At 39.2% G+C, this 26907-nt stretch overlaps 1 protein-coding gene and 1 long non-coding RNA gene across 2 annotated transcripts in view; both read right to left on the reverse strand.

Moving 5' to 3' along the window:
* Nucleotides 1-26907, reverse strand: part of LOC137858008 (uncharacterized) — a 445999-nt gene that overhangs the window by 237400 nt on the left and 181692 nt on the right. The gene's annotated exons all lie outside the window — the stretch shown is intronic.
* Nucleotides 354-21859, reverse strand: LOC137857071 (death-inducer obliterator 1-like). Its single transcript, XM_068683129.1, has 16 exons — nt 21838-21859; nt 20032-20485; nt 18950-19109; nt 18173-18289; nt 17851-17958; nt 17127-17262; nt 15327-15780; nt 14245-14404; nt 13468-13584; nt 13146-13253; nt 12422-12557; nt 11750-12293; nt 11086-11239; nt 9962-10051; nt 9111-9315; nt 354-2935 (listed from the first exon to the last, which is right to left on the reverse strand). Exons 1-16 carry the CDS (start codon nt 21857-21859, stop codon nt 354-356), a joined length of 5547 nt encoding a protein of 1848 aa, XP_068539230.1.

The following is a 26907-nucleotide window of genomic DNA, read 5'->3' on the forward strand; positions in this document are numbered from 1 at the left end:
GCTTATAACATTCCATTTTCAAATCCTCCGTCCAATAATCAGTAACACTGTTCTTCTGCAGCCTTCTCCTAAATAGGCATGACCCTTGCATTGTAAAATAAACAAGACAGCAATATTTGACTCCTTGTCAAATATGCAGCAAGTGAAAGTCCAGTATGTTCTTGCCTTTTACCTATTTGAATATTGTCGTTCACAGTTGTTCAAAAATTGCTAATTTGTCAGTACATTTTGTAAGGCTAGATTTACAACAGCATTTTTGCAAAGGTGAGAATATACAGTATATACAGAAGACATTGACTCAGTCCTTGCAGTGGTGTCTATTATCTATGGGAAATATAACAGCAGTTATAGTTCTATGACTGATTAGTGGAAGATGAAGCTTCTGCCTCTGTTGGTTTCTGACCTTCCTTAGGTGTTTCTGGCTTCACCTCTTTACCGATCTCCCTACTTTTACTGCGATCTTTCCGATCTTTTCCTCTTTCACGATCTCGATCTCTGTCTCGATCGCGCTCTTTTTCCCTGCTTCGATCCCGGTCTCGGTCTCTGTCACGATCTCTGTCTCTGCTTCTTGATCGTTCTCTGTCACGTTGGTTTCTGTCTCTGTTTTTATCCCATTCTTTGTCTCTGTGTCTCTCCCAGTCCCTGTCTCTGTTGCAGTTTCTGCCACGGTCTGTTTCCCAAGGTCTGCCATGTTCTCGATGCCTTCGTCTTTCCTCAAAGGGTCTGCTTTGTCGATTCTCTGCTTGCTGAGGCTCTGGCTGATCTAAAACCTTGTCTTTACTTCCTCCTTCGTATCTCTCTCTCTGTCTCCCTTCAAATGTCTGGCCTCTAAATTCAAGATTTTTGCCTTCTCGGAAGTCAGATCCTGACCACTGTCCTTCTGACTCGGGCCCTTGCCCAGGAATACCAGAAAGAGGTGCAGACGGCCCAGCTTCCTCCCACATCTCCTTTCTGTGGCCTGGTGGATGACTGGGAAGGTCCAGGAGTGGTCTTGGGGTTGGCTTCATATTTTGTGGCGACTGTGGTCCATGCTGCGTAGAAAATAAGGAAGGAATGGGGCCCTTTTGACTTCCAAATCTTCCAGGGGCAGATCCTCTTTGTCCATCGTTATTTGGAGAAACATGCTCTTCTGAGAACTGTGGCGCTGGGCCTCTAAAATTAGGTCCATGAGGTCCTGCGTGTGCATTGAGCATCAGTGGTGCTGGAGGTCCTCCTTTCTGCCCAGACAAAGAAAACGGACCTCCAGCTCGGTTCTCCTCAAAGTGCTGTGGGAGAGGTCCACCCTCACCCTGAACTGGTGGAGATTCAGTTTGTTCTACAAATTGATGAGGCTGAGGGTTTCTTTGTTCTTCGTATTGCACCGCAGAAAGACCCCTGTCTGGTTCAAAGTGACCAGGTCCCTTTTCCTGAGAAGTAAACATTGGATTTGCCTCGTTTGACCAGGATACTTTGTGCATATCTTGCAAAGACTGACTGTCATTAGATGTGGAGAAATTAGGCTGAAAAGACGTACTTGGAGGTGTCGGAAGCAGCACTTTACGTAAAGGCCTGGATGTAGAAGGTTCTGCAGAAACTGCTTGATTCACATTTTCCAAAGTAACTTGAACAGTATTTTCAAATTTGCTATTAGGTGCCTCTTTTTGGAGCACTGCAGGAGGCTTTTCACTGGAAACCCAGTTATCACCACCGTAACTAAGCTGAGTAGCAGGAATTAAAGTTTTATCTTCCTTACCAAGTGAAGTCTGCAAAGTGTTTGGAAAACTCGCTTGAGGGTCACAGCTCTGGTTTAAAACTTGTGCTTGCTGATTGGAAGATGAAGGTAAATCTACTTTTTGCGCAGCCTGTTGGTCCTGATGGAACAATTCAGTCTCTATTAGGGAAGATTTTGGTGGAGGTGACATTAAAGCATCAGACACCGAGAAGTGAGCCACTGAAACACCAACAGCTGCTCGTTGTTGTCTGAGGGCTTCTTCTTGCTCCTCAGTTTGTCGTTTCTGCTCTTCTAGTTGTTTGTTTAATTCTTCTAACATTTTTTGCAGTTCCACCAAGGATGAAGACGCAGATAAATCTGGCACATACGAGGCAGGTGTTTCCACGGAAGTGTTTTTAGTGTCTGTATACATTTTGTTAGGTAAATCATCAACCGTAACTTTTGCTTCCTCCAAGATAGTTTTGTCTTCCAGATCATAGGCCTCATCCTTTAGTTCTGCTGTGTTACTGGGCTTCTCCACACTATACAGTTTTTTGCTTTCACCGGTCTGCATTTCAAAAGCTTTCTCTGGATCATATTCTTCTTTGGGATCGTATGGCCTGTCATCCTCCTCATCTTCTATAGCTTTGTCTTTTGACATCTGTCCAAACTGTTGTACAATGGGATCTAGCAAAGGAACAGCTGACACACCTCCATCCACAGCTGCTTTAGCTTCCTGATTTGAAGACTGGACAGTTTCAGTCTCCTTAGCAAGAGGTTCAAAAGTCTTCTTTTTACCAAAAAGTGTCTGGTGGATGTACTCAAGAGGTGTGGTATTTTTTGAGGATGAAGAATGCATAGCAGTAGCACTTGTAGAAGCGGTAGCTGAAACTGGTGGTGGTACAGTACTTGTGGTTCCACTCTTAGTCGAGGACGGTATTTTTAATACTGAAGGTGTGACTGATGAGGTTTCTGGAACGGGAAGTGGGGGTGGAGGTGGAGGAGATCCAGGTAGTGTTGTACTTACAGCTGAGTCTCCCGAATACAGTGTGTATTTCGGAGTTTTCTTTTCTTGTGAAGAAGCTACTGGCCCCTTAGAGTACAGCGATGTTTCTGTTTCCTCTTGCACCTGAATTCGGCTGCGCTTTTTCTCTATTTTGTCTGTATCCATGGTAGTAGCAAGACGCTTCCCTTTCTGACAGATAACCAATCCAAGAATTAAATTTGGACGTGAAGACTCGAGACCTGAAAGGAAACACAAAGATTGCATATGTAAAAAAACTACTATTTTTTATCTGTGTTCTCAATAGGAACTTATCATTTTATATAATGGCAGCTATGAGTCATAACAGTAACAGTTCTTCTAAATTTCATGCAGTGACATTATCCCATAAGCCTATGTGTCTATATTTAATTACTATTTATATAAATTTGTATACAGTAACTAAAAATGTTTTAATTCTTTCCCTGATATTTTTTTAATATTGCAGTAACAGGTGAATCTTACTGAAAGATGTCCTTGTAAATGTCTCTGCTGTTCAAAAATTAAAGAAAGTTTTCCTATTTTTGTATTATTACTTTCTACTTATTATTGTCCACTTCCTCCCCCAATCAAATATTTCCTTTCTAAATGCTTTGCAAATACCTTATATACACAGAGATACTGATAAGTGAGAAAACCTGGACAAGCAATCTAACTTTCTGTAGGGCTACGTTGGAATTGAAGAACTAGAAATAAAGAGAAAAAAACTAATGCTATTAAAACAAACAAACAGACAAACAACAACAACAAACACTTCACTTTCTGTTACAAAGAAAGCACGAGGCATTGTTAAACTTAATAATTACATTTCTGTTCTAATCTGTGCTAAAATACCGGACTGACATTTACACCATTCCATCAAGGTGACTTTTAACACTGTTGTAGAATTGAGTTTGATGCCACAGACCCTTCCCTAAGTAAGAAATGTGAGCAGAATTACTCCATTGTGAAAGCTTCAGGCTTGAATCCCTGGAGAAGCACTTCCAGAAATGACCGGAAAGTTTCCCATAAAGAGGAAAAATGCAAACAGCTGAAGGTCCGTTTCACATTATTGTATTCCTTCCTTGTACATTCACATTTCCCACAGGCACTCGTGGAAGACAAATACAACCAGAATAAAGAGCAGGGAATAAATCCTTTAACATACAGTCAGTGGCAAATGTAGAAAAAACATATAAAGAGAGGATTTTAACTTCTGGATTTAGTGACTTGAGATCCTCATTTGGGAGCCATATTAATATTTGCATCCAGCAAGGAACCAATAATAGAGAAATGAAACTAACAGCAAAGAGATTTACTGTGGTTATACGATGAGGACTCTAAAACCTACACTGTCCCTTATATTCATGACCCTTAAGTAAGAGTTTAAAAGAGGTGTAATATATGAATTTATGTATATCTTTAGTCTCTTACTAAACAAAACCAACTGCTCACTAAGGAACAACTTATAAATAACTAATTATTGCCACTGAAAACTTCTTGATACCAGCAAAAACCCAAACTTCCCATAGTTGCAGATAAATTCTATTTGCCATTACCAGTCATAAGTATGAACCTTTGCTGAAACAACTGAATTCAAAGTTTTAAGGGGGCTCCTAAATTTACTATCTTATGAGAAAATTACATCAGCTGTTTTTATTTGTATAGCTGAAATTATATTCACGTACGCTAAGAAAGAATTAAATGAGGTAAGCCTATTTCTTAAGTTCAATGTGAGGTTTCCTCAGCAAGAGGATTATAACCAGGTAAATCAAGACGATGACTTCTTCAACACAGCTTCATTAAGCATAAAGATTTCATTAAGCAGTAACCTGCCTAAATTCTGAAATTCTGTGTTCTTCTGACTGTGACTGGTAATAGTGCAGCACGCCTGTTTTAGCCACATAATGGAGAGACCAGCAAAATCTGGTTACTCACTAGAAGGTCTTTGCAAAAAGACAGAAAAAATTGGGGCCAATGCAAAATCTACTTGAAGTTTCCTATCAGAAGCAGCTCTCATTTTAAGTATTTGGAAAAAAAATAACACTGAAATTTGATTGAATGCATTCTAGCTCCACAGCTGATTTCAGATTACTTCAAAGTTCAGTGTTTGAGTTTTACATAGTTCTGTGGTTGAGAGGATGTTGGCCATGCTGGTTTAAATAAACTTCTATTTTTCATTTAGTAGCACATATTATTTCCTACTTGTACATTTAAAATTCAGTGCCAAGCTTTTTCCTCCAGATCTAGTATTTCAGTATTTTGTGTTGCCAATTTTCACTTTCTTCCATGGTTAGAAATATATATATATATACACACGAATTATAAATGCATCAAGAAAATGACCTAGCTATACTAACCAAAACTAAGACTTGCTTATAATTTAGTTTGCTTATAATTCTATACAGATTGCCCTTGTGAGAGGGCAGGGACGGCAAGATGTACAACGAAAGGAGGCAGGACAGGAACTAAACAAGTAATTATCTTTGGTGAATCTAAGATTATTTGGAAAGGATCACAAATCCTTGATTCACCCAGTTAAAAACTCCTTTCAACCCACTGCCTAAAAGCAATCCTAGCAATTCTGATCACTATAGTTTACTACCCCAGATGAAGTTACATTAATACATAACATCAGGGCATAGCTCAAAAGACAGCTTACTTGGGAAGACTGTGTACACTCTGAAGAGACTCAATAGTTAGGTATGATTCACTCTGAGTGACTGCTTTACATTTTTTCTTTATCAGCATGTGAGTAACGACTCCACATTTGGTCAGCATCGACCCGTGCAGAGGATCTCTCAAATCTGTGTTCACCCTAAAACTCCTCGTAAGCATTCACTGTTCTTCTGTCGTTAACGTATTGGTTATCTGCCCTTCTGCAGAGACCTGTGATTTATCCAACTAGTCACAACATGCATCTCAAACACTGACTAATTGAAACGAGCAGGTTTCAAAAATCTATTGGACTGTGTATCTAAAATTAACAGCAAAAAGATAGAAAAACAGTTCTGAATCCCTGTAAGAGACAGAGATCATCGCTAATAAAATCAGAGTAAAACTTAAACACACGTTCAAGATAAATTCCAAAGCTAAATTAACAACGGTTATAACTGAATCTGTTTAGTTTGGTCAGAGAAGAAATCCATTAAAATTTTACATTTTGATACTGTAGTTTTCAACAGATGCCTAACCCAGTTTCTAAATTCATTCAATCCAAAGCGATCACACAGTAAGTGCTTCTTTTGGATGGAAATATACAGCCAGACCAGCACTTCAAAGCTCAGTCCCATTCCATTTCCATATCCGTAAATAGGTTTCAATATCCATAAATAGGTTAAGTGCCTAATTTTAGGTAATAACTAAATGAAAATGTTGGCTGCAGTCTCCAACTATTGCTCAATAACTATCTTTCACAAGCAAGCATTTTAAGTGCTGCAAGCTATGTTAGTAGCTTTTGATGCTAAATTATTTATAAAATATTGTTAAATGCATTCTGCATTTGAAGACCACGATGGTGTTATCAAGTTACATCCTGTAATTAAATCTATTTAAACAAGATGTATTAAATATTACTATGGGATTAATATTTTTTTTTCCGTTAAATACGTTTTTTATTTTCATGAAATCAGTTTTGCAGTATTTATCTACGTAATGGCCACATATTGTCCCTACCATCCGCAGCTGCTAGGAAGTTAACTGTACCACTAAGGATACATCCCTAATTTCTGTACACTGATGGCAAAACTTAGGGAACAGACCTATGCCACACTTTTAACTGCAGAGACCAATACAAGCAAAGCTGTAATCATTATCAACACGCCGTTTAAATACTTGTCCCAGTTAATTGTGAAAGCATGATTGAAAACTATCAAGTTGGTGTATCTGGATTCAGTGATAGAGATCACTTCCACCGCTGTAACACTGCTGCACATTACGGTACATTTGCTGAATGGGAGTGGCTGACATCAAAAATATGTTGTTCTACTACTGCTGCTTTCCATACTGGTATGAGTACTCTAAATATCTTGAAGAGATTTCATGCCTTCATACTTAAAAACACTTCCAAGCTTAAACTAACGGAAGAGATACTGCGGCATGCCCTCTGCTGATACACTTTTTAAATTAAAATTCTTCTATATTAAATATGTATGGTACCCGATACATTGCCAACATTGCCAATAAATCCCTCCATAAGTGCGTCTTCCTAGTGCTAATAATGACTGATTATACCTTTTAATTTTTTTTCAAAGTGTTTTCAGATCTACAGATGAAAGTGCTAAATAGTGTTGTGTGTATGTGAAACGAGACAAACAAATTCACACACAGTAAACTACCAGAAAAAAAAAAAAAAAACACAATGCTGAACATCCCACCAACAGATAATATCTGGTAATAAATATCTGAGGTGGTTGAAGTGAATAAATGTGAATATCCTTCCATGTTCCTCTATATCACCCATGACAAAGTTTTGTAGATCTTCTAGGCACTACAGCAGGTCAGAGGTCCTCAGTTGTGTTCCAAATCCAGTCCATCAGAAAACAGGATTCATAACAGATTCATAATCCGTATGCACCTGATGGAGCTGGTTGATACAGCTGGAATATCTTCCAGCTAGGACTTCTGGAGTGATGGGATTATTGTCCTCCCCCTCCTCCCGCCCCCAGTCATATTTATCAAAGTATCTTACACTGTCATGTTTTTTGAGTACTTGCTAAACTCTATTTGAAGGTACACACATTTAAGGAGACAATGACCACTTTCCCAAAAATATCTTTATTGGGTATAAACAACAGTAAATTCCATCAGATGTCAGTAACAAGTATGTATTACAAGTCTTTTACGCTGCGGTATTAATACATGCCTGCAAGTGTTTATACCTATGTTTCTTCTGGGCAATTACCTCCAGTTTTGAAAGAACTTTTCCTATTTACATTTTGTAAAAACCAGCCTGACATTCCTCATTTCTATACTAATACTAACAAGTCTGTCTACTTTTGCCAGGCCTCCACTTTAAAAGCTTCATTTGAAATGAAATCTACAACAGAAATATAAAAGATAATGTACAAGGACAGCCTATGTTTGCTCAAGAATGCAAGGAGGGGAAGATCATTTAAATGCTTCCCTAGAGCAGGTTAAGACAGGCTCAGAGCGTATGAGAAAAATCTTGTCCAAGAACACAAAGCAAGCGCCCTTTGCAATTTCATGCAGGAAAGAAGAGTATTTTCCTAGCATTACATTACTTGTTGGTGGTGTTTTTTTGTTATTGTTTTTTAAGTCGTATGCCATTAACATGTGAAAACCTGGCCAGGCAGAACACACCTCTGTTTATGAATATAAGCCCTGAGAATGCTTCATTGAGTTTAGTCCTAAACTTGTATTTGGGTAGCAGAGGACAGTCAGCTTGTCAGAAAGGTCAGCTCCTTACATGTTTTAATGTGTAATTATTTTGCGCTGTTTAGTATTTTGCAAACCATCCTTACAACAATGCAGTATTGCCTTCATTGTAACGTGTAGCTCTTAAGCTCCTCAACCTGTTACTCTAGATGAAAAAAGGTACTTATTTGGAAACTAAGCATATGCACCGCCTCCATCCTCAGATGAAGGTGACTTCAAATTTTGTAATATAAAGGTGTTTCACATCTGAATTCATTCTCATTTCTTCTGTTTCCATGTTCAGTGCACAAAGATGGAGCAAATTCAAGCCATACATTACTGCTGATAACTCTAACTAAAAATAGAAGAGCGTAATATATACCAACCTATACCACCTACTGTCTGCCACCTACGCAAAAGGAATTTGCCTGCTCCCAGGCAAACCAATGTTCTGAAGTCAGTGATTTGTCTGGAACTTGATCCAGGTAGCACAGAATATTTCAGACCCCGTGTACATGCATATTGCATGCACAGCGTAATACATACCATGAGATAACAACAATGTAGTGAAACCATAAACGTTACCTTTGTCTTCAGAGATTTCTTGACTGCTCCGTGGGATAAGAGTCTCCTATGTGATTTAGGGGACAGCACATGGCTTGTAGGGACCTAAAACTTGGTGGATTTATGGGTTGTTGAAAGTAGGGTCGGTTGAATGTTCTCATAATGTTTGCTTGTTTGTCTCAATATAGTGGCTGTTCTATGTACTCCATTTTATGGGTAAACAAATCCTCCTAACAGCAGAGATTTATCTTGTTGGAAAGGCTATGTGAGTTTCAGACCATGGCACCTTGAGATGATTGACTTTGCAATTTTTTCCTATATGCACACTTTTAAAATCTTTTTATAAAATTATATATTTTTTAATTATGCTTACATTAAACATTCAAAACCAATTGGTCTCTGATTTACTCGTTTTGTAATTTTACCTAGCAGTTAACCTCCCCTAAATTTTGTGCTTACCTGGTCCCTTAAAGGGCAAGAGGTTGGAAGGAATTGGGTCCTTAGAACTCAGTGGGATCAGGTAGAGATTCTTGACATGTCTGTTGTTATTAGTTACAACACCAAAACAACGACGACTGCTAAAATAGGAGTAGAGAGAGATATAGGCAACTTCTTCTTCTTCTGTGGCAGGATGGAAACGAATCAAACGAATCAAAAACAATTCCTGAAATACAAAATCAAAGTGGAAAAATTCAACCTGTAACACATCAGCAAATAAAATCGTTTTCCACTTTCATCCAATATAGGATGAAAGTCTGGAGCAGCTTTAAACCAAGATTTAAGAAAATACTGTCATTCAATTGGTAATATTAAACCAGAATCAATTTTGTCATTTTCAGAAAGACCAACTATTTACGTATCTCACATCAAGCTACACCTCTTTAGGTTCAGAATATTCAAATAATTAGGAAAGAAATGGAAAATTCTTAGATTATATTTGCATACCGTGCTTCATTTTTACTAAATCCATAAGGGTTTTAGTAGTAAAATTTATTACATACACTTACTAATAATTTCCTAGTCTTTTAAAATTGAATTTCTATCTTCAGTAACTGAATAAATAGATTGTTTATATTCAATCATTAAAAAACAATAGGTTGTATGAATGTTTAACTACTACACAGGGGAAAGACGATTGGCAGCTCAACAGGCAAACCTGTTTCTTCAATAAATCAAAAATTTCAATGGAATAAGTGGTAGCAGTAGTTTTCCAGGTGTGATCGACATCAATATAAATTAGTAACAAGGAAATTCTATCAAAAGCCGCTGTGTATTTCTTCCTGGTTTTCCAAAGGATTTTAAGTAAATACCTTACAAAGTGAAGATTTGAGTTTGCCAACATAATCCCAGACTGCCTTCGGTGAGATCTTCCCACCAATATGAATCGTGTCTGGTAAATCCTAAACAAGAAGCATTACATGGTCGTATAAGAAAAGGAAAGAGAGGCTACAGTTTTGAACCAGCACAGATTGCCCCATCCCAGTAGCTTAGGCGATAATACAGTACTATGTTTTACTAAACTTGCACATATACATTCCTAATTTCAGACAGGCTGTTTCCAAAATGCAAGGAGTTCATTATGGCATATTACTGGAAGGCTGGCAGTACACACAAAACAGAAAAAGCACTGCCTGACGAAGATAGCAGTGGAAGGTCAAATACTTTTGTATGCCTATCAGCCGATTCTATTTGTTAGCTTTGCTTTTACAGGGAACCTGTTATATGTAGTATAGCTTTTATCTACGCTTTCAATTTATCTGAAATTTTTGCACCCATATGAATTCTAGTTAGCTTCCTGTCATGATGACAGTGAAACCTGTTCTAGCAAAAACAACAAGAGAGCCACCAACCCTCCTAAGAAAAGACCTAAACTACACGCCTGAAACCCTCAATCACAACAAATACACTTCTTCAGAGAAGTTAAGAAACTGCTCAGTTGTTTCATCACAAGCTGTCATACTACCTCATTAGTTGAATGTACACCCTCCCAAAATATAAAAGCAGTTGCATCAAAGTTAATCAAAGCATGATATTTTTAATAAATGGCCAAACTTTTCTAATAGATCACATCAGTGATCCATCCATCTGTTTGTGAGCAGAACAAGGCATCTCTTTCAAAACACATGCTGATGATGCTTCTCGTCAAAAACTGATCTTGAAATCAAGCTATTATTCTATGTTAGATACTAACATATATATAAACATATTAACAGACATGAGAATTCTTCACAAATACGTGAGGAATTTTTTTAAAAGGCTTTCTCTCCTCCCCCCTGCCTCAGGCTACTGTTCCTATTACTACAGGAGATTACTAAAGGGATGCAATTTTTTTTTTTTGTTACACGTCCAATATAACAACATACACAGTGACCCCAGCCTTTCTAACAACAGGAACTGCAATACATTCTAAACGCATAAACATGTCAGTGCTAACCTCACTAAGATAATCAAAGCACCCGGAGACAGGATATGCTTTAGCGATAAATTTGGCCACACTCTGCAGATTAATAAATCCTTTCCAAATGGTGTTGAGGCGAGAGAGGAAGAGAGAAGTGTCGCTGCCTTGAGGTGAGCGTGGCTCAGCAACACTGCAAAACAAATCCAAAAGAGAAACGTTATAGAGCACAGTAAGAATGCTTCCTTCTTCTTCTTTTCTTCCCTCCTCTTATTGATCAATTACTTTATTTTAAAAAAGCAAGTAACAGAAGCCTTAGTAAATGCTTTGTTAATGTTTTCCACTTTCATCCAATATAGGATGAAAGTCTGGAGCAGCTTTAAACCAACCCTCACAAACACTTAATATATTTGAATGCACATGCAGATTTAAAGTCAAATATCTTATAAGTTTTATTTATCTGTTAAAACACATTGAAGAATTTTTACTGTCAATATATCACGATGCTCAGAAAATTTTACCAACTAGAGAAGTTAAACAAGGAGATGACAAATTAAAAATTTAAAGTTCAGGTAATCGCATTTAAAGTTGAACATGCCTTTTGATTATTGGCAGGGGAGGGTAAGAAGCAAAGGGGGACAAACACACTGAACATAGCGAGACCAGAGATTCAGTGGCTTAGCTTCCTATTAAATATACACACCTGATATTGGGTGACTGATGAACAGCTAAGTATCTTGGATCTGGTGAGGACGATGGCTTTGTTAATATTGATTTGGGGACAGTCATAACTGGTTTTGACATTTCCTGCTTTGTCTCCCCTGTTAAAACTTCACCAGATGCAGTACCAGAACGCAGGGCTGTCGTCGTACTACCAGAGGAGCCGCTCATTGGTGTTCTAGGCTCTCGGCCAGAAACTGTTACAGTTGTGACAACTGCACCAGTGCAAGAGGCAGGAAAAGTCGAAGGTTCTTCAGATGAAGTATCTGTGTTGCCATGGCCTTGGGTTGTAGGGATGTAAGTTCTTTCTAAGCTTGACTGGGAAACTGCTTCTGCTGCAGGTGCAACTTCGGTTTCCTCTGTGTTTTCAGAGGCGGCCTCTTTAGCAGGCTCCGCTGCTGCTGCTGGTGCAGAACTTTCATATTTTCGCTGAACTTCTGGTTTAGATTTTGACACTGCTTTTTTAGCAGAAGCCATTAATTTTATCTTCTTCGGTGGTAATTCATCTTCAGATGCTGAAATCTGACCTACAAAATTAATTTTAAAGTGTTTTTGATTACTGTTTAACAATGAAAAGGTCTGAAGAGAAAAACAAGTAAGCAAGCAATGCTCTTAATAATTCTTTTACTTCAGACAAAGTCAACACTGTAGATACCTGTACAGATTTTGCAGTTCAGGTCAAAAAGATGGGCTCGATGTTCATTTCTTGCATCCTTCAACATACTGCTAAAAACGTCTAGAGAAGGAGCACTATTTACATTTTGTACGGTTTGGGTTGACTTCTGCTGCTCCTGGAAATGAACAAACACAGAAAACATTCTGGTTGATTGCTAAATTCAATCATAAAAAAATACTTTTGAAACCGTTAATTCCGGTTCTTTAAAAAGATATTAAGGGCTGTGCAGAACTACTGCTCTGAGCAGCACTTACAAAAAGATGGAATTTTGAACTATTCTTCCCCTTTTATCATTTGTTTAAGAATATCATGTCAAACAGAGTTCTCAAATAGTATTTGTCCTCATTTCATTTCATGTAATTCTGAAGTAGATACTATCACATTAACTGCTTCCTGAGAATACAGAATTGTAATACTGATCACATTTTTGGGGGGGAAAACAATTGGCTAAGATTTTGCTGTAAACTGAGGCAAAGGTCTGAAAAACACGCATCATCTGATATTTTAGAAGCACATGCGATATATGCCCGATATTAGGTTGTTGCATTCCTTCAAACCAAAAGGAAAATGCTCATAGCACACCTACTAGGTGATATTCTTACAGTTCATTGAAACAACCTGCATTTCTGATACAAAATTTGAGGCCCTAGTTAGCATTTATCTCCCTTGGCACCTCCATGCTAAAGCAATAGCTAATACTTACATCAGAATCAGACACCGGGGGAGAATCTTCCATATTTACATCAGGCACTTGTTCCCGTTTTACAGCTGCTTTCTTGATCTCGTGTGATTTGTTTCTTGACTCTAACATCTGAGAGAAACAAAAACACTTTAGTAACAAGTCTGCATACTGATTTTATAATTTTATTTTGTATTTTCTTATCAGTTGGCTAGTGGAAGAGAAAAAGCTTACGTTATTCATATTTCATTAGGAAGAAAACAATATATTAATTATGGGTGGTAAGGGCTGGTGAAGTTACTGTTAGTTCATATCTAAGGACACACTGGAGAATTGTATTGCTTACCGCTTTGGCTGGTTTCTCCTTCCATACAGACAGTTCTTTAGATAAAAGTTCTTCGGGTTTCATTCTCACTAGTTTTGACAGTGAGATTTCTCCACGAAGAACACGATGAAGAAGTCCCTAAAAAAAACAAACAAAAAACACACTTTGTTGCCATGCTGAATAACTTAAGCAACTAACATGATTTGCAGTGCTGGACTGTCAAAACCCTTTCAGGTTTCTTAATTCCCTATTAAAAATGCCAGTTAATCCTAAGAAAACTTAGCACGGTGCAGCAACCAGAAACTAATGATGAAATCATCATGAAGTATGAATTTTCCACATTTCCATAAAATATACTATCAATTCTACTGAACAGGAATTTCGAGAGGTGAACTGCCACTCCTGTTTCATATCTATAGTAGAATTTTTTTTAAAGAAATTACGTTGTCTAGTCACTATTCCCATCTGCACCAGCTTCTTTTTCCTTTAAAAGATAAATTATCATGTACACAAGTGGTCTCCCATACAAACCACAGAACGTCACAGAAGAAAAACATTTATTTTTTTTTCTAAGAATGCCATTCAATAAACAAATATTTCGCTACAAAGGCCAATCTTAATAAATACACGCGATCCAACTGGACTTCCATTCCAACTGGATTATTTAATATTTGAATGGCTTTAAAACAATTTTGTAGAGCATAACTCATAAGTCTCTCTCTTGAAACTACATATTGATGTATTATTTAAAAAACAGAATATATTTCAGTACGTTTACTGTTTAAGTAAATTCCAAACCTGATTTTTTGGGTCCTCGAGATCGAACATGATGCTACGGTATTTACTCTTGTATCGGTTGTCCGTAACTTGAAACAAATTAAACACCTCCTTTTCAATATTGAGTGCTACTTTCCCTACTTCACTCTCTGTCATGACCAGATCATCACTTTCATTGACTCTGTTAAAAACAAGAAAGGGTATGCGCATTTACGTTAGGCACAAATTCTTCAGGCAGCATTCATAAAAACTAAATTTTCAGAGGAAGGAGTTAACCCCGCTTTTATTCACTCAGTGAGGACTTCCTTAAAACACATTTCAAAGCCAAAGTCTATCTCAGGACCTCAAAATGTCAACAATGGCAACCTTTTGCTACTGTCTACAGAAGACCACGGAAGACAGCCTTAACGAACTGAAGCCAGGTCAGTCCTTACAAATCCTCCTACTCATGACACTGCAATTAGTTTTTTGTTGTTGTTTTTTGTCATGAGCTACTGAGGGAGCTAAAACACTTCAGTTTTAATCTTAGACCCTCCACTGTGAACAGCATTTCTATTTCAGAGACACTACCAGAGCACAGTGGCCTAAGTCTTGACAGCTGACAAGAGCTTTAATATTTGTGGGACAATGTTTCAGCTTTTTTTTTTTTTAAGAAAAAAAAAAAAAGTAATACAGTTGCTAACTTTGGGAGAAGAAGGAACCTCTGCCTCAGCAAGCCCTTCCAACCTTTCACTGTGATATTCCCTACACTATGCTTCGTACAACCCCTACATCTCCAAACACCACCATTGCCAGATATCAGCTTCAGGTCACCTGCATTATAAACATCTCTATGCTGTGATTTAATTCTTCAACTGTAATTGTCTCTCACTACAAATGGGATAGTGACGTTTTTTTAAAGGCTTTTTCACATGCCCAATTATTTGGCATCAGATTTTTTATTTTTAATAAAGCTCTAATGCTAAAAATACTTGTAGTAATTTCTAGCACAAATTAAATCCCTTAGTAGCACTTAGCAAGAAAGAAACAAAACTCTGCAGGCTAACCCTTTACTTCTAGTTGTAGTTTCCTATATAAAATAAGTGCTTTGAATTCCCACCCACCTCTTCCATAACATTTCTTTTAGGGACTGACGAATATATTGTCGAATCTGCGAGTTGGGCTGCGACTGGATAGGGCTAGCTTGTGTTTTTGCTTGACTACTTCCAGATGCAGTAGAAACGGAAGACGGCGAAGGCCTTTTGAGTCCTCCAGCCAAACTGGATGCAGCTAGTTTTTTGGAAACTGGCGAGTCATGAGAAGAAGCTGCTTGTTTTGAAGGAACGCCACCTGTTGAGGGCGATGGTTTCTTGGGAATTTCACCTTTGAAACTCCCAGCAGGTTTAAGCGTCTGCTTCATTAGTGATGTGCTAGACATGGAAGGGGACTTCTTTGGAGGAAAATTTTTAGTGAGGGAAGATGCATGTTTCTCCACCATAGATGCTGAAGCAATAGCTTTCTTTGATGCCCCTATAAACTCTGTCGCTTTATCTTTGTTTCTCTTCTCTTCCTTTTGAGCTGTTAAAACAAAGAAGAAAATGCAGTATTAAATGCTTAACATTATAACTTCCTGTTTATGAAGACCAGCTGTCAACCTATAAGGAAGTCTGTGAAATACCTCTGGAGAACTACCAAGTATATAATTTAAGCCATTCATTTTTAAAGCCTTTTTAAAAAATGTGTAAAAGTTGACTTTTTTAAGAAGAAGTTTGCCTTTGATCCTGCAGAGAGCACTTCTCAGAGACTGTCGGAAGAGTTTAAAAGAGTTGCATTTTGGTTGTAAAGGTTGAAAATCTCAGTCACAAGCTATGCAAGAAAATTAAAAAAAAAAAAAAAGACACCACCTTCAAAGATTCCTGAGTTGGACTTCATGATTAAGCTTCAAAACAAACAAACAAACAAACAAACAAACAAACATTTTCACAAAGTCTTTAAAAAAAAAAAAAAAAAAAGCAACACAACCCATATCTCACATTTAAGCAGAAATCCTCGCTCCAAACTTTCTACTTTAAGGAGCAAGCAAAGAGAGTCAAGTTAAACAACAAATCAATTGCTTAAAATTTTAAATATACGTTCAAGCCATTTGGTTGCTAGTATGAGTATCACACTCTCGCTATAAACTATCAGATCTTCTCATTTACTTTCCAGTTAAACTCTAGATTTAATACTATAATATTTAATAATTAAATATTAAAACCATTGCTCAAACTGCGGCTATTTAATTCCCACCAACTATTCCATTCACAATATCCAAAACTGCCATTTAATGTTTTTTCTAACATCAATATATTGACAATACACATAATGCACAAGAAAATTTACAAATTACAAGCGAAGACTCCATATACTGAAGTTATAATTGCACAGGACTTTAAAAACAAGCATTTCTGTAGGTTGCATTTCACCTGTCCACATTTTGGCACTGACGGGAACAGTTCAGCAAAACGTAATAAGCCAAAACACACTCTCCATCCAGCAAACGTCATGTGCTCCACTTCAGTTTGCCAGAAGTATCGTTTACAGGACATCAGAGTTACCGTGACACATTCGTTGTGGCAGCACAACGGTTCCGAGGGAAACCAAGAAACAACTCCTGAGATGAAGTTGTTCTGATTAGAAAAGCTAAAGTTACTTCCCCAAAAGTCTTTTTTCTCCTCATAAATCTGCATTTGACTACTGACCAGTTTGTGATTTCTTAATTTTTTAATTATTATCTGATGTTTTTAGCTAGCAAGGTCTTGTAATCAGAATTAGCCCCAATTTGATTACTGTTTAAAAATGAAAAGGTCTGAAGAGAAAAACAAGTAAGCAAGCAATGCTCTTAATAATTCTTTTACTTCAGACAAAGTCAACACTGTAGATACCTGTACAGATTTTGCAGTTCAGGTCAAAAAGATGGGCTCGATGTTCATTTGTTGTATCCTTCAACATACTGCTAAAAACGTCTAGAGAAGGAGCACTATTTACATTTTGTACAGTTTGGGTTGACTTCTGCTGCTCCTGGAAATGAACAAACACAGAAAACATTCTGGTTGATTGCTAAATTCAATCATAAAAAAATACTTTTGAAACCGTTAATTCCAGTTCTTTAAAAAGATATTAAGGGCTGTGCAGAACTACTGCTCTGAGCAGCACTTACAAAAAGATGGAATTTTGAACTATTCTTCCCCTTTTATCATTTGTTTAAGAATATCATGTCAAACAGAGTTCTCAAATAGTATTTGTCCTCATTTCATTTCATGTAATTCTGAAGTAGATACTATCACATTAACTGCTTCCTGAGAATACAGAATTGTAATACTGATCACATTTTTGGGGGGGAAAACAATTGGCTAAGATTTTGCTGTAAACTGAGGCAAAGGTCTGAAAAACACGCATCATCTGATATTTTAGAAGCACATGCGATATATGCCCGATATTAGGTTGTTGCATTCCTTCAAACCAAAAGGAAAATGCTCATAGCACACCTACTAGGTGATATTCTTACAGTTCATTGAAACAACCTGCATTTCTGATACAAAATTTGAGGCCCTAGTTAGCATTTATCTCCCTTGGCACCTCCATGCTAAAGCAATAGCTAATACTTACATCAGAATCAGACACCGGGGGAGAATCTTCCATATTTACATCAGGCACTTGTTCCCGTTTTACAGCTGCTTTCTTGATCTCGTGTGATTTGTTTCTTGACTCTAACATCTGAGAGAAACAAAAACACTTTAGTAACAAGTCTGCATACTGATTTTATAATTTTATTTTGTATTTTCTTATCAGTTGGCTAGTGGAAGAGAAAAAGCTTACGTTATTCATATTTCATTAGGAAGAAAACAATATATTAATTATGGGTGGTAAGGGCTGGTGAAGTTACTGTTAGTTCATATCTAAGGACACACTGGAGAATTGTATTGCTTACCGCTTTGGCTGGTTTCTCCTTCCATACAAACAGTTCTTTAGATAAAAGTTCTTCGGGTTTCATTCTCACTAGTTTTGACAGTGAGATTTCTCCACGAAGAACACGATGAAGAAGTCCCTAAAAAAAACAAACAAAAAACACACTTTGTTGCCATGCTGAATAACTTAAGCAACTAACATGATTTGCAGTGCTGGACTGTCAAAACCCTTTCAGGTTTCTTAATTCCCTATTAAAAATGCCAGTTAATCCTAAGAAAACTTAGCACGGTGCAGCAACCAGAAACTAATGATGAAATCATCATGAAGTATGAATTTTCCACATTTCCATAAAATATACTATCAATTCTACTGAACAGGAATTTCGAGAGGTGAACTGCCACTCCTGTTTCATATCTATAGTAGAATTTTTTTTAAAGAAATTACGTTGTCTAGTCACTATTCCCATCTGCACCAGCTTCTTTTTCCTTTAAAAGATAAATTATCATGTACACAAGTGGTCTCCCATACAAACCACAGAACGTCACAGAAGAAAAACATTTATTTTTTTTTCTAAGAATGCCATTCAATAAACAAATATTTCGCTACAAAGGCCAATCTTAATAAATACACGCGATCCAACTGGACTTCCATTCCAACTGGATTATTTAATATTTGAATGGCTTTAAAACAATTTTGTAGAGCATAATTCATAAGTCTCTCTCTTGAAACTACATATTGATGTATTATTTAAAAAACAGAATATATTTCAGTACGTTTACTGTTTAAGTAAATTCCAAACCTGATTTTTTGGGTCCTCGAGATCGAACATGATGCTACGGTATTTACTCTTGTATCGGTTGTCCGTAACTTGAAACAAATTAAACACCTCCTTTTCAATATTGAGTGCTACTTTCCCTACTTCACTCTCTGTCATGACCAGATCATCACTTTCATTGACTCTGTTAAAAACAAGAAAGGGTATGCGCATTTACGTTAGGCACAAATTCTTCAGGCAGCATTCATAAAAACTAAATTTTCAGAGGAAGGAGTTAACCCTGCTTTTATTCACTCAGTGAGGACTTCCTTAAAACACATTTCAAAGCCAAAGTCTATCTCAGGACCTCAAAATGTCAACAATGGCAACCTTTTGCTACTGTCTACAGAAGACCACGGAAGACAGCCTTAACGAACTGAAGCCAGGTCAGTCCTTACAAATCCTCCTACTCATGACACTGCAATTAGTTTTTTGTTGTTGTTTTTTGTCATGAGCTACTGAGGGAGCTAAAACACTTCAGTTTTAATCTTAGACCCTCCACTGTGAACAGCATTTCTATTTCAGAGACACTACCAGAGCACAGTGGCCTAAGTCTTGACAGCTGACAAGAGCTTTAATATTTGTGGGACAATGTTTCAGCTTTTTTTTTTTTTAAGAAAAAAAAAAAAAGTAATACAGTTGCTAACTTTGGGAGAAGAAGGAACCTCTGCCTCAGCAAGCCCTTCCAACCTTTCACTGTGATATTCCCTACACTATGCTTCGTACAACCCCTACATCTCCAAACACCACCATTGCCAGATATCAGCTTCAGGTCACCTGCATTATAAACATCTCTATGCTGTGATTTAATTCTTCAACTGTAATTGTCTCTCACTACAAATGGGATAGTGATGTTTTTTTAAAGGCTTTTTCACATGCCCAATTATTTGGCATCAGATTTTTTATTTTTAATAAAGCTCTAATGCTAAAAATACTTGTAGTAATTTCTAGCACAAATTAAATCCCTTAGTAGCACTTAGCAAGAAAGAAACAAAACTCTGCAGGCTAACCCTTTACTTCTAGTTGTAGTTTCCTATATAAAATAAGTGCTTTGAATTCCCACCCACCTCTTCCATAACATTTCTTTTAGGGACTGACGAATATTTTGTCGAATCTGCGAGTTGGGCTGCGACTGGATAGGGCTAGCTTGTGTTTTTGCTTGACTACTTCCAGATGCAGTAGAAACGGAAGACGGCGAAGGCCTTTTGAGTCCTCCAGCCAAACTGGATGCAGCTAGTTTTTTGGAAACTGGTGAGTCATGAGAAGAAGCTGCTTGTTTTGAAGGAACGCCGCCTGTTGAAAGCGATGGTTTCTTGGGAATTTCACCTTTGAAACTCCCAGCAGGTTTAAGCGTCTGCTTCATTAGTGATGTGCTAGACATGGAAGGGGACTTCTTTGGAGGAAAATTTTTAGTGAGGGAAGATGCATGTTTCTCCACCATAGATGCTGAAGCAATAGCTTTCTTTGATGCCCCTATAAACTCTGTCGCTTTATCTTTGTTTCTCTTCTCTTCCTTTTGAGCTGTTAAAACAAAGAAGAAAATGCTTTATTAAATGCTTAACATTATAACTTCCTGTTTATGAAGACCAGCTGTCAACCTATAAGGAAGTCTGTGAAATACCTCTGGAGAACTACCAAGTATATAATTTAAGCCATTCATTTTTAAAGCCTTTTTAAAAAATGTGTAAAAGTTGACTTTTTTAAGAAGAAGTTTGCCTTTGATCCTGCAGAGAGCACTTCTCAGAGACTGTCGGAAGAGTTTAAAAGAGTTGCATTTTGGTTGTAAAGGTTGAAAATCTCAGTCACAAGCTATGCAAGAAAATTAAAAAAAAAAAAAAGACACCACCTTCAAAGATTCCTGAGTTGGACTTCATGATTAAGCTTCAAAACAAACAAACAAACAAACAAACAAACAAACAAACAAACATTTTCACAAAGTCTTTAAAAAAAAAAAAAAAAAAAAGCAACACAACCCATATCTCACATTTAAGCAGAAATCCTCGCTCCAAACTTTCTACTTTAAGGAGCAAGCAAAGAGAGTCAAGTTAAACAACAAATCAATTGCTTAAAATTTTAAATATACGTTCAAGCCATTTGGTTGCTAGTATGAGTATCACACTCTCGCTATAAACTATCAGATCTTCTCATTTACTTTCCAGTTAAACTCTAGATTTAATACTATAATATTTAATAATTAAATATTAAAACCATTGCTCAAACTGCGGCTATTTAATTCCCACCAACTATTCCATTCACAATATCCAAAACTGCCATTTAATGTTTTTTCTAACATCAATATATTGACAATACACATAATGCACAAGAAAATTTACAAATTACAAGCGAAGACTCCATATACTGAAGTTATAATTGCACAGGACTTTAAAAACAAGCATTTCTGTAGGTTGCATTTCACCTGTCCACATTTTGGCACTGACGGGAACAGTTCAGCAAAACGTAATAAGCCAAAACACACTCTCCATCCAGCAAACGTCATGTGCTCCACTTCAGTTTGCCAGAAGTATCGTTTACAGGACATCAGAGTTACCGTGACACATTCGTTGTGGCAGCACAACGGTTCCGAGGGAAACCAAGAAACAACTCCTGAGATGAAGTTGTTCTGATTAGAAAAGCTAAAGTTACTTCCCCAAAAGTCTTTTTTCTCCTCATAAATCTGCATTTGACTACTGACCAGTTTGTGATTTCTTAATTTTTTAATTATTATCTGATGTTTTTAGCTAGCAAGGTTTTGTAATCAGAATTAGTCCCACAGCCCCATCTGCAGAGAGCTATGTGCTTCCCGGGAAGGATGCAGAAATTCAACTTTGATTAATTTCACCGCAAACCAAATGGACCCTTTTGGTCTTCCATACCTGCTACAGTGAGAGCAGACATTATCAGGAAGGGTCTAACAACCGATTTTTCTCAGACTTGAGGGGGACAAAGGTCAGAGCACCCTTCTGAAGCCCAGTTCGCCCAGTTCAAGAAATCCTATAACAGCATACTGTTTGAATAGAAATACACCTCAGAAAGGGGAAGATTTGGATTACCTAAGAAACAATGTCACTACTCATTTCTGAGTGAAACAGCCTTCCCACCTTTGCCGGTCGTTAAATTCTGTTAGACGCTGAGCATTTGTAGTAGGCACCTCCAGCAGAACGCAAGCTTGTAACGAGCTGCACTACACTGCCTCTTACTGCCAGCATGTTTCACCACCAATACACAAGCTGGTGGTTAAGATGAACCATAAAACCGATGCTGTACCTGAATTTTCATAAGGCTAGGCAGAGAAGCAGGTGCTAAACATTGCCTGGAATACAAAGTGAAGAGGAGGATGCAGAAGCACTAGCTATGTGGATCCACTGTGAGTGGATGCCTTGCTAAAGCTTTCTGAGGGAAAATTATCTGAAGTGTAAGATGAAACACACTACATTAAATCATTCCAAAGAGCGTGAAGATCTTACTAGAGATTAAACTTCTTGTTCACCCACTGTTCCCGTACTTTTCCCTAGGGACTGGTCTCAAGTACTGACAAACTGAACACAAACCCGGGGGATGTTGAGCTGGACTCACACGGACTTCTCTTCTGTTTCTAGTATCTCCCAAAGCCTACCCCACTAACCTTACACTATCCGTCAGGAGGCATTGAGCTATCCCAGGAAGGAGAACAGGGATCAGAAACTATCAGTGACAGTTTCAGTTTGGTCTAATGAGGCACCTGGAACTTAATACACTGAGGTAAAAAGCTGAACTACTTTGAATGAACAGTCTTGAAAAGCTAGAAGATGAATATCCAAAATATGTGTACAATAAGGTTGTGAGAATTTCTCTACTTCTGGTTCCTGGTTTATCTTCTGCCCAGACTTGTCTCTTCAGGCCGGTGGGACAGCGCACCTCTGTCTCACTACGGAGCGGCAGGACAGCACAGCTCAGGGTTCAAAATGACCACAGTACAATTCGGTCCTCGGTGCTATGATTTTAGTTCTTTTGGGTTGCAGCAGAAGTACAAAACATGAAATACTAAGCTTACATTCCGTACTTACAGTTTTATCATCTGTTCAAATTAGTTAACAAGCACGCTGATAGAACTAAGAACAGCAGTTAAGATATTGTGTGTATAAAAAATATATCCGTGCCCCAAACCTTCCTGTGTTCCAACGGCTATATCATGGTAAAACTATATACATGTAAAATAAATAAATAAATGGCACTAGCACAAAGGTAGATTGAAGTTCCCAGGGTTGATAGGCAGCAGCATCAGTATGGGTTCAAGAAGAAAGATGCACAAGCATCCTTTATTCTGCCAGTTCACGTCATGGCTATTTTGAAATGTTTCTACAGTAGAGCACAGAACTCAATGCTTCTTTAGCCAACAGAAAATGAGCAGATATTTCAGCCTCATGGAAGTCTAACAGTCTCACAAACTAAAATACTACTTTATAATTACAACTGTCTACCTAACTACTTGCTGGCAGGGATTCTGCATGTAGCAAAAGATACCTACACTACATAGGCTATTCGGTGTTTCAGAACACCTGTGAAGTACTTTCTCAAATCTGCAGGACACCTCACTACATTTGAAGGATAGTGAAGTGGTGTGTGTGTTTTGACAAAGTATTGAAGGTACTTACATCCTACTGTAGTGGGTTTACGTGGCAAGGTTTTGGTAGCAGGGGGTCATAGGGGTGGTTTCTGTGAGAAAGATCTAGAAGCCGCCCCATTTTTGGGAAGGGCCCCATTGTTTTCCAGAGCTGAGCCAATAAGCGATGTTGTTTTGCGCCTCTGTGAGAGCATATTTAAGACAGGGAAAAAACGCTGCGCCACACAGCAGCCGGGAGAGTCAAGGGAGTGAGAAACAGCCTTGCAGGTGCCAAGGTCAGTGTAGAAGGAGGGGGAGAGGTGCTCCAGGCGCCGGAGCAGAAGTCCCCTGCGGCCTGTGGTGAGGACCATGGTGAAGCAGGATGTCCCCCTGCAGCCCATGGAGTACCACGGTGGAGCAGGGTTCCACGCTGCAGCCCGTGGAGGAGACCACGGTGGAGCAGGTGGCCCTGCACCGACGGAGGCTGCCGCCTGTGGAAGACCCCTGCTGGAGCAGATTCCGGGCCGGACCTGTAGCCCGTGGAGAGGAGCCCACGCAGGAGCAGGTGACCTGGCAGGAGCTGCTGCCCGTGGGGGAGCCAGGTTGGAGCAGTTTTCTCCTGAGGGATGGACCCCATGGTATGGACCCATATCTGGAGCAGTTCTGGAAGAGCTGCTGCCTGTGGGAAGCCCACGCCGGATCAGTTCATCAAGGACTGCATCCCGTGGGAGGGACCCCACAGCACAGGGGACGAGAGTGACCGAGAAGGAGCGGCAGAGAAGAAGTGCTGTAGACTGACCATAACCCCCATTCCCCCATTTCCCCTGCGCCGCTCGGGGGGAGGAGGTGGAAGAGGGTGGAGGGGGGGGAAGGTGCTTTTGGTTTCTTTCCTTTGTTTCTCACTTCTCTCACTTATTAGTAATGAGCAATAAATCTTACTATCTATCTTCTTATGCTGAATCTGTTCTGCCCGTTACAATAATCATTGCGGGATTTTCTTGACCTTATCTCAACCCTAGAGCCCTTTTCACATATCTTCTCCCCAGTCCTCTTTGAGGAGGGGGAGTGAGAGAGCGGCTGTGGTGGAGCTCGGCTGCCCACTCGAGCGGAACCATGACACCTACATATGTTAACAACCTCATCTTAAAAAAAAAAATAAAACACCCTCATATCCCATTTTGACTATGACAAAATGGATAGGCCCTGACAGATTTTTTTGGTTTCCTGACAGGATTAGTGTTCTGCCAGACAATCCAGCTGCACCAACTCACGCTGTCCTTGCACAGCTCTTGTATCCAATGCACAGGAGGGCAGGAGCACACAGCCGAGCGCGGGGAAGGAGCAGGACTGCCTCTTCTGGCAGCAGCTCCCCAGTCCATTGCCTCAGCTGCAAGGCGAGCATGCCCCCCAGCCAGCACCATCTTCTGATGGGCGCTGTTTCTGGTGCGCGTTTGGAAAAGTTACCAGAAGTGAGTACTCTTTTCAGAGAGCAGTATGCCAACACAGGAGGGTCCCCGCCGCCCCTTCAGCCCACCCTAGCGCTGAGGGGACCGAAGGCTCCCCCCGGGCAGCTCCAACCCCGCAAGGCCCACCGAGGAGCCGCCGCCAACAGCCCCCCTCCCGGCGCCTGCGCCCTGAGGGCGGCTTCGCCAACCGCCATGAGCGGCGGCTCGGCCCCTCGCCGTCCTGCCGGGCACCATCGGGCTCCGAGCCCCGCAGGGACGGGTGCTGAGCCCTCCTTGCTGGTCCCGGCTTCGAGGGCTTTGCGTTTTGTTTCAGTTTAGGCTGTGGAGAAAGCGGCGGGGTGGGCGCGGAGAGCGCGGTCCGTGAGGGAACGGCGAGGGGAAGGAAGGGGAGCGCTGAGGGGAGGAAGGGCTGCAAAGGTTTTAAGTTTATTGTTTGGTGTTTTTTTTTTTTTTTGCTTTTTTTCCGCGTTAAGCCTCCCCATTCGATGCGAATGGTGCAGGAATGCATCGCCTAACACGAGTCGGAGAACCTCAAAGCCTTCGCTGAGGGAACCGCAGCCGCAGAGCAGGCAGCAGAGCTCAGCTGCTGAGCACAACGAGGCTCGCTCATTTCGGCGGCTGTGTGGCCTCAGCCGCTCCCGGTGCCTAAAAATAAAGCCAAAATAAAAATAAATTAAAAAAAAAAAAAAAAAAAAAGCCGTATGGGAGCTCAGCGGCCCCGGCCGGGGCTACGCACACGGTCCCGGGGCTGCGTCAGCTGCCCACCCGCGCACCAGCCATCAGGAGGGGAAATCGTGGGAGGAAAAAAAGCCACGATGTTTTGAACTTAACACGTGTGTTTTGTTTCTTTGTCGCAGGGTGCTCTCTCCTCCCTTTCTGCCCTCCCCCCCCCCCCCCCCCCCGAGGAGCACGTCTCCGCTGCACTGGAGGCAGGAGCCTGCTACACGCAGGTACGGTGGAGGTAAACGCCTTGGGAATGCACCTGTGTGTAAAAACTTACACGGTCGGTGTGTAAACCGACTCAAAAGCCCCTTTCCAGTCTTCTGGAGTTGTCAAGTGGTATTACCGCATCATGCCATGAAAATGAGCGAGGTGCATTTACGGTTCCTTAACGGTGAACAGATTCTCCAAACTAATCTGAGATAAAAGAGCATTTCCTATAAGGAAAAATAAAACTTTCACCTATCTATTTCACAACAATGAAAGGTTCGGGAATCTAGTATTTCCACAGCTCAACGCCAAAATAGATTACTTAATTATTCATTTCTCCAGATCTTTTTGGTGTAAAATCTGAAAGTAACTCAAACAACAAAATCTTGAGAATAAATTAGGGCATGTGTTAGAACTGAGAGAAAAAATCACAAGAACAGACTTTCACATGTTTTTCAGAACACCTACAAGTAAGTATCAGTTGGGTGTGGTGGCATCCTGTCAAATACCTTTTGTTAAACAGATGGAAATGAAACTTGTGTGCCATCAGCCTCTTGTGGTGGCATGTTGAGAAGTAGCAAAGCTAGTTAGAAAATAATACACATGTACAGATTTAAGAAATGGACAACGTTTCACTGTAGATGTTTATTCTACTTATAGTAACAAAAACCTGTGAAGTCCCATATTTTAATGTACAGTGATATATTTTGTCATATAAAATACAATTTACAGAAATTTCTATCAAGTAAACCTAAACAAACACACTTGCTTTTTGCATACTTTTACGTAGATCTTTAAATTAAAAACATCTCATTAAGAAAAATCTTACACCATAGTAGATGTTTGCATTTAACACCGCCTCTTTGCATTTTAACATTTTGTCTACGGGTTCAGAATACAGACCAATATTACTAATAATTAATATTACTAAATAATTATTAATTGATAATTATTTAAATTACTAAATA

The sequence above is a fragment of the Anas acuta genome, chromosome 5, assembly GCF_963932015.1.
Source record: "Anas acuta chromosome 5, bAnaAcu1.1, whole genome shotgun sequence".
Lineage (NCBI taxonomy): Eukaryota > Metazoa > Chordata > Aves > Anseriformes > Anatidae > Anas > Anas acuta.